This window comes from Rhea americana, unplaced genomic scaffold (assembly GCF_003343005.1).
Source record: "Rhea americana isolate MKP2758 unplaced genomic scaffold, rheAme1 scaffold_475, whole genome shotgun sequence".
NCBI lineage: Eukaryota > Metazoa > Chordata > Aves > Rheiformes > Rheidae > Rhea > Rhea americana.
The window spans coordinates 184,205-197,271 of record NW_028186618.1 but is presented as its reverse complement, the minus strand read 5'-3'; the positions used below and the strand labels follow the sequence as shown (position 1 = coordinate 197,271).

Below are 13,067 nucleotides of genomic sequence, written 5' to 3'. Positions count from 1 at the left end.
TCAGTGGCACTGTTGTCCTTACAATGGTCCATTTTTCTTAATTTCAAACCACTGACCTTATAAACTATTTCAAGAAAGGGATTTTCAGGAGCATTTGATCTGGAAAACATAGGYGGGAAGGAACGAACTCCCTAAGACTTAGAAAATGGCATAGTCACAGAGCTAAGGAAGTGCACTGGGGAGAATTACCTCTCAGAAGACTGGAAATCTCACCTATGCCTCAGATTCCTTCTGATTAAAATCCTGCCCAATGTTTGAAGATTTTCACGATTAAGTTATCCCTACACATGCCGTGATGAATTCTGTATTCGTCCTGCTGCATGGCTTAATGCTCTCTTTTTAACCATTCGCACTCCCCAGCTGAAAGATGTGCATTTTAAAGGGTCTACACCATTACTGCAGAGACTGTGCAGTGCAAAGCCATGTCTTGTTCTCATACAAGGAACAACACACCTCTGGTGTAGAACATAATTTTCCAGCAAGTTTACTASGGAAAATCATAACGGAGCTCCCGAACACACAGAAATTGAAATGCATGATTTGACTTTTCCACGTGCAGCTGGTTTGGGCTGCACATGCCCGTTACTTATCAGCTGAAGAGAAGTCTGATGAGATCTGAGATAGCACTAAGCTGTGCGAATTCAAGCTTCTCATGATGCAAATTTCCAGCAGAGGCAGTGACGGACAATTTGCAGCTGGTAGAAAGAGGTATCCTCTAATTACGTACATCTGGCACCCATTATCTCAGCACCGGCTGTGCCGAAATGCAATCCCACAAAACCACTGGTGCGCTGAGGAAGGCACGATAACCCCAGGACTCTCCKTACGAGCTCAGGGCCCACCCGTCCCCTTCATCCATCACCCATTGCAGTGCAAAAGCCTTTTCAGCTAACGCTCCAGGATAAATGGGGTGTAAACCACAAACGTATTTTTAAAGAGAGTTGCTAAAGGACAGCAGCACGGGAGTCCAGCCCACGAGGCTGTCAGACCGCCACAGAGAAGGGAACTTATTTCCAATTCTTGGCACCCCCACGCGGGGCCCGCCCGCTGCTGCAGTGTTGAGTGGAGGATTTCCAGATCTCAACGGTGTTTATTTGCCTGGGGAGCAGGGGAGAAAAACGGTTAATGTGCATTGCTGTTCACCAAACTAGAAACACCTGTTGGCATTCAAAGCAGTTTTTGGCTGACTTATACAGACTGAGGGTCCAGCAGGTGTCCTGGTAGCCGACAGGAATGTCAAGTGGGTTACGCAGGCCCCATGAACATTAAATTACGCAGAGAAAAAATGTCTGCACAACCGTATGCAGCACACGTGTCTGCGTGCACGAGTTTAACCACAAGAAACTCAGGTCCCAWAAAGTTAAGCGTGCCTGGGAGGAAACCGACCCCGGCAGGACTGGAAAGCCTCGCCCCCGAAAGAGCAAAGGTTGATGAGATGCTCCGTCCAATCTATAGCGGTTTCCAGCGGTGAAAGCTTCTGCGTGCCTCCTTTCAGCTGCCAGCGTCTGGCGGGAGGGAAAAAAGCCGCGGAGCACTGAGAGGAAAGCACGACTCGAGCCCTTTTCCCCGGATCTGTCCCACGTGCTGGCCGCGGTGCCAGTGCCGTCGCTGCGCGCACGGACTACACCGGCAAGAGCACGGGGGCCGGTCCGGGCTGRCGTTGGCTCCAAGACGACGCGGGTCCGCCTTTTCCAGGGCGTGTTACCTGATATACAGGCTTACATACATACACAGTACCTATACRTTCAGACATGCTAATATATATACTGCAGCACCAATTTAAAACCGTAACGTAGCTGTAAGTCATTAACACAAGTTAAGCACATCGGAAACACAAGGATAAAGGAACTGTACAAGTGCGAAGTCATGATTTCTTGAACTTCTTTGAACTCAATGTTACARTACCGGAATAAGGAGGATTCCCCCCTTCAGAGATACCATTTTTCATTTGAATTTTGTAACGCACTTAGCAATAAAATGCGAGCAAAAGAAACTGCTTTTCTGGCTGCCTGGTGCCGCTCTTGATCTGTTGGCGCAGGTTCTCAGCGGCAGATTTTCCCCCTCCTCACCTAATTTGATAACTTAGTTTGGCTTGAGGTTGCAGAGAATAGCAAGCTGCACCTAAAGGGGAAAACCGGCAGAGCACAACAGGCACGCACAAAACATCCAGCACAAAACTCTCATTAACTACACTTCTGGAAGCTGGAATCCCAAGAGCAGCTTCCCAGAAAACACAGCACTTGTAACGACTGCAATCTCAAAACATATTCTTCCTTCTTGAACTACTGCATGACCTATACTCTAATACTGACACCCTACGGAAAAGGGGATGAAGCATGCTAGATTAAGACACAACGAACGAGGCAAAAACTGCAGGAAAACGGCCGAGGCGGTGATAAGGAGTTTCAGAAACCGCCAAAAGGTGTTGTCACCTTTTGAAAAGGTGACACCACTTTAAAAAAGACACCTCGAAGAAGAGTATACGTAGTGAATACAAAAGAATGTTTTTCCCAACCTTTCCAAAACCAGAAACTGAAAGCCTCAGATACTTAAGCTTCATTACAGACCACATTAAGCGTAAGCTGATTCTAAAAATTTCAAGAAAGTTTGCAGCAATGTCTATTCTTTCTGTTTTGGTCTCATTCCTAATTTCACTCACAAAATCACCTGTCTTCACTGGAAGCTGTTTCCCTGCAYCTGCAACCATTGAGGATCCCCTGTACTGTGAATTTTCACAAGATCCCTTGAAAACAACTGAAGATTACAGGGCATGAGAAATAAATGGTCTTGTGTCATTTCTCTTCCACAACCTAAAACAAACAAACAAGAAAGAGACCTTAAAAATCCCAGCAGGATCGAGAACAGAAACAACTCAGCTGATCAGCCAGAAGCTAGTGGTATTGCTAGGGACAGGAATCTGAACATGSAATTTGCTTGACATTCCTGAAGCAGTTGAGCAAGTGCTTCCAGGAAGTTGGAGAGAAACCTCTTTTCTTTTTTGTTTTGTCCTCTGTACAACCACCAACACACTTCAGAAGGCAACATCTGCCCTAAAAAAACAAATCAACTCCCATACAGTTAAATATTTAGAGTAGCATTTGCTTACTCGTATCCTTCCTCAGTTTCTCCCTTTGCCCTCTTCCCCAGTACAAGTCAATGCGGTTTTAAAAAGATTTTTTCTGGGAGCCCTAAGATGGGATTTTGGCGTTAGCCGCCAAATCCTGCTAGCCAGACGACYACGACGCTCCAGAAATGAGAAAGTTGTGTTTCAGACATACCTCCAGAAATAGCTGTTTGGCTGAAACTGGACTAGGCTACATTTCTGACGGCATTCTCTGCTGTTTCGAGAAGCCAGACAGTTGGGTCAGCAACTGCAGGTCTTGAGTGGCCCTGGGCTTCCTGACTTTGAGGATGGTCTCATCCACCCAGGTAACGGTTCAAGGATTCCCCATTAATCCACTCCACTTGGCATACACGCATCGAATTCTTCTTATTACCAGTTACACCGGGGCATCCCAGACGGTCCATTCTTAGACCGCAATATTTTTTCACTGCTTGGAAGATAATCTGTTTTCCCATATAAATATCATTTGACTCACCTCCACGCATACAGTCTGACTTTCAACACATGGCTTATGAGAAGAAAATATGTWCGATAGCCTATGTAGCTCACAAAACAAGGGAAGAAAAGCACTCTGAAAGCTCTCTGGACCTCCAACTTAACTTCCCAAGTCGGCTAAAGATTTCCCCAAGTTGCTGAAGTCTTGCAAACACAAAACTCACCCTTTTTGATCAGTCACAGCTGGCTGCGAAYATTCGCTTGAAATTTTTGCAGGGAAAATTAGAGTGCAGCCTCACATTTAGCTATTCTACTTATACTGTAATAATTAAGGAAGCTATCAGGTGGGATGCCGTGTAGTTTCAGTCCTCACTAATGTCAACAGGAGGGAAAATATGCATCACACATGACTTGGCCCAGCATAAGAATCCCCGAAAAACCAAAGCTTAGACCCAGCCTTCTCCTGGTGGCAAAAACAAGCAACTTCCTTCCAAGTTTTTTTTTTTTTTTTTTTAACTCTTGGATCTTAACAGGTTGCTGTTTATTACTTCCCTCCAAAGTCTAAATCTACTGTGACTGAACATAGAAAGCAGGTTTCTATGGCATCTCTATACGAGATGGGAGCTTTATCAGCAGGGATGCGAGGAATTTTCGTTATCTGGGCTAATTTCTTACCCTTACTCTGGCACACTTTCCAGGGAGTGCTGGAGGCACTGCGAGCAACATGAGTATCTGCTGGGGAGTGAAGGTCATCTTCTTACATGCACATATGCAGCATGAAACACAGACTGGTGCCTCTTTAATGCGAAGTGCAGTGAAGATATGTTGGAAAATTTCAGGCCAGTGCAAGGCCAGTGATATAATTCCTTCTTCGTTTATTTGCAAAAATCTAAGTAGAGGCTAATCACCTAACTGAGATTAGCCATATATTTTCTTTTACTCAGTATAATCACCTCTTTTAAATGATAATGAAATCATTAATTCTCGAGTTCAAAGTAAAGGCTTGAGCCAACCCCAGGAAAGCTCGAAAAGAACAAAGAAAGCCATATTTTGAATTCTGCAGAGCCTTTAAGATTATCTACCCTCTTTTAAACTAGCAGCTCTTTTTCAGCCACTAATATGTTCCTTTAACAAATGTTTTGGTAATATTTTTGCTGCATATATGTTATATCACTCACCAGCAAAGCCGGACAGCTTTAAATAGATGTGAGAGTAGACATCCAAAAGGCTTTTTGCTGCACTTTAGTTAACCTTTAGAAATTCAAATCATACAAACTATCGAATTATTCATAGAGTAATTCTCCTGCATTTCCATCCAGATTTTAAAAATACACTGCATGTCACTGGACACGTCCTGCCAGGAACCTTACAGGGAATGCTGAGCCGTGCTTCTGGCGTGAACGATTCTGGGCTCAGGCACACACTAAACATGGAACTGCAAGGAAATCTGTTTCTCAGCTGTTCCTTCAATCTGAGCACATTTTCTTTTTTCTTTAAAACTCACTTCTCAAAATGGATTTTTTAAAAACTAAATCAACCTCTACACAGCCTTGCTTGTTTCCTCTCGCCAACTTTTTCAAAGTGCTAAGCGCTACCTGTTTGCCAGCTATTAAATACCTAACATTTGGCTGATGGACAAGYAGATAGTTTAGAACGAAGCTTTGCACAAGCTGCCCTTGTTCCACTGCCTTTCTGAGCCAAAAAGAGCTAGAGACAAATCCCAGCCAGGCACAACTGCACTGCARTACTGCGCACTGCCAGAAACGTGCTCTGCACTCAGGCTCTTCTTCCCTCCCCAGCAAAAAGCTAGACCTCTGAATCAGTAGGCTGTTTGTAAATAAAAGTATTTTGGCTGTTGGAAGAAAGTGCTCTGCTTAACTCAGCCTTGATATTATTAACAGTGGAAGTGCCTGCTAAACCAAGAGCTGAAGAACAACTGCTGCTACTTAATCCTACAAGCAGATTTTAAGGTGGCCTTGTGAACTGTAAAGCCATGGCACAGTAAACACAGTATCTTGCTATTGTCAGACCTAAAACCTGTGCTGGTGTTGAACGTGGGCTGGAAAGTCCCCTGAGCTGCAGTAAGAGCTACCGCGCGAACACGCTCGCTCGCTGCTGTCCTCTCTCTGGGTTGGATAGGAAAGTCTGGCTCCCAGGCCCACGAAGAGTCTACAAAGTAGGCTCTCGCTTCCAACGAAAACCAAAACCTTCCCAGTTTCGCCTTCAATGCCCTCGAATCTCTTGCGGTCCTTTGTTTCTCTTTGAAGGTCCTCGCCAGTAAGAGCGCAGCAGTAAACCTGTCCATGCCATGCCACYCCTCCGCCCCAGCCGCTAAACGCAGCCCATGCAGAAACGCTCCAAAGGCTTCCAGCTGAACGGTCTGAAGGGATTAGCAGGAGACACAGGGTCATTAGTCAACCAAACAACACCGAGGGCATGTCAGATGCTTGTGTAAATGAGGGCAGCGCTATAGAAGAAAGAAACAGTAACGTTCTCCTGAAGCATCCCGCTCGCTTACAGCTGACCTGTCCTTTGGGCAAAGCTAACGGAGACTCGGTCTGGCCGACGGTTCAAAACGTGGCCGGGCTAATTGGGAAGGATCTCGTCCCCGCAGCGCAGCAAAGCCCCCGCACAGCAGCCCCGGAAAGCCTGAGCGGTGCTGGAACGACCCACGCCGCGYCGAACGCCGGCCACGGCACGGCTCGCTCGAGCCGGCGCCAGCGGCACCGCTCTGCTCCTGTTCCCCAACCGTCAGCGCTGCAGGTGATGCCGTGGTCCCCCGAGCGACCCAGCTTTGATACGCAACTGCAATTATTTTGAAAGTTAGAGTAAGGATACAAAAGGGGGGGGGGGAGAAACCCAACTCTCTAGAACATTTGCAGAGCTCCTCATACCTCGGCATTCAAACATGCCTCCGCTGGTGGGAGAAAAGAAACTACACAAAAGACCGAACCTTCACGCACAGCAGGACTATAGCTTAGACCACGCTGCTGTCGCTCCGCTGATGCCTCCTTAGACAAGGAACGCGGGAATTTTAAGGGAACACAGGCACCACGTTAGCAGCATTCAACCTACRGACCCACGTGCACGGTGCAGGCTCTGTGGCAGGGAGACAATACCATCTTGGGTGGGGGAAACTTGGTTTCCCAACTTGGTGGGGGCACTTTACAGTATCACTTTACAGTATCAAAAAGCCATTGCAGAAGAGGCGCTGAAACCCAAATGCGGACCCAGGGTGTACCGCAGACGTTTCCTGAAAGCGTTCTCGCAGTCGTTTCAAAGCAAGGTGATTTAACGCAGATCGACAGTGCCCAAATATCATCACTTTCAACAGCTCAGGAGASCAGGAAGGACAGCGTCTTACTCCTGGAACTCAGACTGGTTGGGTATTGCCTGCTTCCTAGCCAGGGTAAACATAACTTTGCCGCTCTCTCAGTTGGCCCATAAAAATGTCCCATGCTGAAAGGCATGGTAAGAGTCTGGCCAGGACAGCGTTCTGCCTTTAAACCAAACATTTCTGTATTCCTTGCTAGAAAAGAAAAAGTAATGCCGTTAGGATCAGATGCAAGCGTTTCTGGGAGATGAACAACAGCCCAGCGTACCACTGCAGAACAGCGGTCGCTTGTGCATTCGTTTCATTTAGGGCTATATTCACTTTGCACTCACAGAACCGTGCCATCCGAAGCCCTCAGAATCGCATCCAGATTTGTTCCACTCAAATGCTAAACAGCTCCATTTTGTGAGAACTATTTCCCCAGAAGCTGTCATTATCTCAAATGCCACGATAGCCTCTTTTGTAGGTGACTGATCAGGGAAAAAAAAAAAAAAAAAAAAAAAGATTCACTGATTAACCAGTCTCTGTCTTTCTCCAAAGCTATCTCCGCTGAAAGACTTTTGAAGCACATAGCATTTCCAGCCTCCAGGCTCCCACTCCGTCGTTAAAACTCGGCACAAATGTTGACTGACTGACTGGCACAGAAATTAACCATCCAGATAACTTTGAACAGTAAGAGAGACCACGAGAGTCTAGATAATTAGGTTTCCACTAGACGTTTATCCAATAAAACATTTACCAAGGAAAATCATTTACGGAAGTAAACGAGAAATTAAGATGGAGGGATGAGTTTGAGACTGGGACCTCCCAGYATTCTTAATCAGCACATTCTCTGCGGCAAGCAGGAGAGGGCTTTGGGGAGATGTTAGGGACAACAAAAMGCATCACGGGACAAACAGAAAGCAATTCTCTGCAAGCTAGGCCTTTCACAGCGTTTTCTTTAAGGCTCTTTCCGAGCCTTTCAGGACTCCGGAGCTGGGCAACATATTTAAAAGCTAGACGGCAGGCAAGTTTAAAACGAAACTTGAAAGCCAGGRGAGTTTTCTGAAGGTACTCTTGCAGAATCAACCCTGCCCCCAGTCTACGACGTCTGTATCTGCCTCCTTCATCTGCAGCTCATGCAGATGTTCCACTGCTGGCAGAGCCTGCACCACTGTGTAGGCTTTGGCACACGTGAACACGCATGTTCTCTCAGGGAGCAACTTAGGGTCCTGGTTTCACCTCTTTTTTTCCTCTCTCCAGCCTCAGGGCCGTTGTTTTTAAGGCATAAATACAGTCTTCCAGCTGGTGCTAATAAAACCAGAAGCTTCTGAGCAGGACGACCGTCGTCACCGGAGACAGACCTGGAGGCAGCCAGCTAACAGCACGCGGACGCTCCTCGAGCACCTCCTAGGGCCAACGCCACGGAAGGGACGGCTACCGGGGCTGATCCCCTAACGCCCGCGGCTGCCGCCCCCGTGCTTATCTCCCGTAASAAGGACTGCTGTGAGCGCGTTGCCCTTTACTCGGAGCCCGGCCGAGCTCTGCTACGCGAGCTGGCACAGAGCAGGGTATCTGCAGCTCTGTCCTTTCCCTCTTAGGGAGGAAACGCTCTCACTTCAGCGGGGCTTCATGTGTCGCAGCAGGACGCCCGCAGAGCAGCGAGGATTCTGCCGCAGAGGCAGGCTTTCCGCGGAGGTCGCTCTCCAGCGACCCGCGTGAACCAGCGAGCGGCGGGGGAAACTGGAAACGCGCTACGAGTCAGCCCGTCTTCCAGAGTGGCCGAGGCTTATGAGACGGTGGCCCGAGAAGATGAACCACCCTCGAACGACGCAGAGCAGAGAGTTCTCTAGGTGCCACAACGCTCAGGAATCCCGCAGTGCTCATACACCGCACATGACCTAGCTCTTGAGGTGTGATGGGATTTTTAACGTCATTCTTTAAACCCAAGCGAGTTAAGGAACCTAAGAGCTGACAAGGAGCTGTGATCAGCTCACTCTGGAGACATGCTACCCTTCCCTTGGCCAAATCCTTTCAAACTGCTAGCATCTCCCGTATTTACCACTTGTCCTTTCCARAAAAATTCCCCGAGGAGACCAGGTCGTATTGATTATGTTACATTTTCCGCTCTGTTACCACAAGACAAGGGATACAATAGAAGTCATAAACAAACCAGCWTTTCTTGTTTAGGTCTAAGTAAGTTTTCAAAGGTCCATCTACTTCCTTCTAGCCCTTGAAGTGTCCAGATATTCACGTCTAGCTGGACTTGCTGGAAGAAGCAGGATGACCAAGCCTTTGCAACGTTTATAAACAACAAGGCTAGGGGAGCGTTATCTTGCTAGAACGGGATGTCAGGAGGTTACTCCTGCCATGAGCTTGAAACGTGCGTCAGTTCACTAAAACAGTGTGAGGATGCAAACGAAGTTACAGTCATTTAGAAACACAAGTGAAAAGTGAAATACTCAACTCACGCATTCTGAATTGGTAGAAAAATCTCGGGCTTTTTACTCAGCTCAGTACTTCAAAAAAGCTCCAACACCGAATACTTTACATGATTGTCCAAACTGCAACTCTCAGAGGTCAATCCACATCTTATTTTTCATCAGAGACTATAATTTTCCGCTTTCTCTTATAGTCATCTCTTATCTGATCAGTGTCCTGCACTACAAGTTTGTCTTTACCTTGACAATTTGCTAGTGCAATGGGACGACTGGAAACCAGCTCAGAAAACTGCGATACTAACTGGTGATCCGCAGTTTACTTGTCCTGCCCCATTTGCCCCTTTCTCTTTTTTTCTTCCTTTTCCTCACCAGCCCGGCAGAAGTGTCTGAAGACAGTGCACCACACTGAGTGTGCTGGTAACACGAGCTACTACTGTCCTCCCTTTCTGGCTCATGCTGTTACTGCAAAAAGCTTTGCAGGGCAGTAGAATAAAAGCTAATCTTCAGTCTTCCAAAGTCTGACCTCTTAAAACCAAAAGCATGGACTTTAGGTTCCTTGTTTGAGGGGGGTAACGTTAGTGGAATTTACAGATGTATTTTCTTCCTCTCCAAAATAAACCAGCCGTTTCCGCTGAAAAATACATGTATATTTGGAGGGGTCAGAAATACGTTCTTTGTTTTCAAATCTGCAACCAATTATCATTTGGGGAATTGCTAAATATTTCCAAATGTGAAAATGCTTTTACCATGCAGGGCCTGTACTGGAAGGCGCCCTGCATGTATTTTACTAATTTGTATGAGAGAAGCTATGACAAAAAAACTGCAGCGGACAATSTGAGGACTGTGTATTTCCCGGACAGCTCTGTACTCTAGCCTCCGCCCGTGCAAACACGAACCTAAGCAGTCAGTGCAGGAGCGTGTACTTCTCCGAGAATTTAGCTACATCCTAATCCTTCTCGGTTCAAAGGATCAGGGAGGAGCAGTATTTTAACCAGCACGTTTAAATTGCAGCTGGCGTATCACTGGGTGGATAAATGATTTGGAAGTATGTTACAATTACAATGCAACTACTTTAGAAATGCCAAAGGACAACAAAAAGACTGAAAACTGTTTCTASACCAAAGCGTCCTTCTCATCTTAATGTAAAACGCAGAATTGCAACAGTTAACACTAAACCATGCACGCAGTTTTCACTGACTAACAGGTTAAATCGTTTCCTGGGCGCTGCTTTGCCTCCCGCCCCGTCTGCCAGCCCGAYGCCGCGCCTGCCTCGTCAGCCGGCTGGGAGCAGCTCTGCCTTCTCCGACGCASGTGCCGCAGGGGCACGAGCGAAGCCGAGGCAGCTTCTCGCCCTCCCGCCCGCTCTGCGGCTCACGGACGTCGCCAGAGGCTCACGCAAACGTCTTTTGCAGAGAAACGGGGAAAGYGCCGGGGCGCTCAGGGCACGGGGCTGGCGACGGCAGCGGGCAGAGCGGCACAGTCCACCAGCACCGGCTTCGCTTTTCAGCTGGAAACTCTCGTGAGCTGGGGACCGGCAGCGGGTTGCTCAGAAGAACGAACAGAAGAGAACCGAGCGACACGGGCAGATCTSTGAGGCAGGAATAACCCCAGCAGGGCAGCTCCGCAGTGTCTCCCCCCCGGGATTTGTTCACAGCCGTGCGCCAGTGCGTTCGCTGCTGGGCCCCRCGCACGTCACGGCTCTGCAGGCAGCCTCACCACCCACGAAAGACGAGAGGAATGCCTCCTCGAGCCTGCTTCCCRGGCGGGACCGGCACTTCTGGAAGGAACTCAGCCTTGGGCGCCCGGCAGGAAAGGGCAGCAGCCGGGCCCGCGATCCGTGCAGCTGGGCTTGCGGCAGCGCTTTGCGTTTCGTCCTCGTATTACCAAGCAAACTGCTTCTAGCGGCGAACGCGTGCCACCCCAGGGAYGCTGGGCGGTGTGCTAAGAACCGTCACACGCAAGCTGGCGGTCCAGTCGAGCCCAAGGAAAGCCTCAGCCTCGCCAGCAAGCATAACTTTAGRTCTTGTTAACAGTGCATGTTAAAGAAAGAGCACGTATGAATACAGCCTGAAGTCAAGGATAGCAAGGACTTTTGATTAATCTCATCTACAGCTTGTATCTGGCTGAGAGAAGCCACCGTCTTTAAAGGGATTATCTGAATGAGACTTAAGGGCCTTTTAAGCACTTCTAAATTGACCCTTGTAGCAGTAATTAAAGTTCCTTAACATAGATGTACCACGAAAAATGGGAAAGAACAGGCTGACTCAGCAGCTGAAACCTGGCTGAACAGAGTGCCAGACGAGCATTACGAGCTTCCCTGCACGCTGAGGCGGTAAGAGCTCGACTCTGCCCTCTCAAAACACCGTGTGAAAACACGCTCTCTCTCCGGAACGGGTCGTCTCTCTGCCTTCTGTTCCCATTCCTCTGAACAGGGTTTCAGCCTCTGCAGAAAACGTTCTTCTCCAGCCCTAGGCTTCCCAGAGACTCAAGGTCCTTCTCAGTGGGAAAAGACCAGGTCCCGCTTGTGACTATTCCTATGCCAAAGACCAGTCYCTCCTAACTACATAAATCAGCTTCAGCAAGAAACTGCGTTATCGCTGAAGAAATTTTTACCTAATGCTTTAGGGAAAAAAAAACACTTTCTTATTATTTAATTTGCTGTTATAAATTAGTATGGTCTAAAGTGAATGTGAGTAACTGTTACTGCCTCAGGCCTTTCAGACTTAGCAGTCAAAAGGAAGACAAAGTTGGGGTAGCTGTTTCTCTCCGGAATAGCACAAGGCACATTTTCTTTTACTGTGTATACGGCACAGAGTACCAGTSCTACTTTTAGGGGCTATTCGCTTTGCGCTATCACACGAACAAATCAGAACATTGCTGAATTACCAAGCATAAGAAAAATCAATAACCTTGAGGAGGTAATTTATATATTGCACAAAAGTGAATTAAATAATGCTTAACAGACCCAAACTAAAGCCTAACCAAAGACACACCTGATCTAGTTAGTCACAGCTTAACTGTTTTCCTTTCTGATGGTGGCAGCCCGTCGCCGTGCTCACTCAGGCTGAGATTCACTTCACAGGAAATGACCCCAGGGTTTCTTTGTTTGACCCAGCTTTAATCAGCTCCTTCTCCGATTCCAACAAATCCCTTCTGCGGATGGCAGCCGGGAGGAAAGGCTAYTGTACAGCATGGAGAAATCGCGCTGCTTTCCACAGCAAGTCACGCCGAGCACTTCCTTCCCAAACAGTCAGTTCCCAAAACAYTGCAAACAGTATCCAGGAAAGTCCAGAGCAGATTATTGGAGTTTTGCAGATAAAATGACGACTAGTGAAGAAAAGAGGGCGGGGGGGGAGCATCCCCTAGTCTTTATCCCCTCCGCTTCTGACTCAAAATTCAAGGAGGGGTTTGGAAAGATTACTCACCATACTGACAGCGAGGTCCCYGGAAACCAGAGGGGCAATGGCAGAGCTGAGAAGCTCCTTCTATGCAATTTCCACCGTTGAAACAAACTTCGKAATTGCAGGCAGCTGCAAGTTGAAGGGAGAGAATAATTCTGGAGATCAGGATCGTACGGATACATACGTCAAAAATTACTATTYATTGTGTAAGTTCCTAAAGCCCAGTTACAAACTTCAGTAGTTACAAAAATACTGTTAAATCATTTTTGAAATGCAACTTTCTTTTAGTTGACAACGCAATACTCTAACGGTACACAGATTCTCCCAAAATTTAGCGCAGGAGGTAAAATATC

The 13,067-nt window shown here is 47.4% G+C and overlaps 1 protein-coding gene across 1 annotated transcript in view; it reads right to left on the bottom strand.

Annotated features, from left to right (window-relative positions):
• MEGF6 (multiple EGF like domains 6) overlaps positions 1-13,067 on the bottom strand; it is a gene marked incomplete at its 3' end in the record, with an annotated part of 102,224 nt that overhangs the window by 68,742 nt on the left and 20,415 nt on the right. Inside the window, exon 7 of the mRNA XM_085316609.1 lies at positions 12,739-12,843. Coding sequence (XP_085172735.1) covers positions 12,739-12,843 — 105 coding nt within the window. The remainder of the gene's footprint in view (positions 1-12,738; positions 12,844-13,067) is intronic.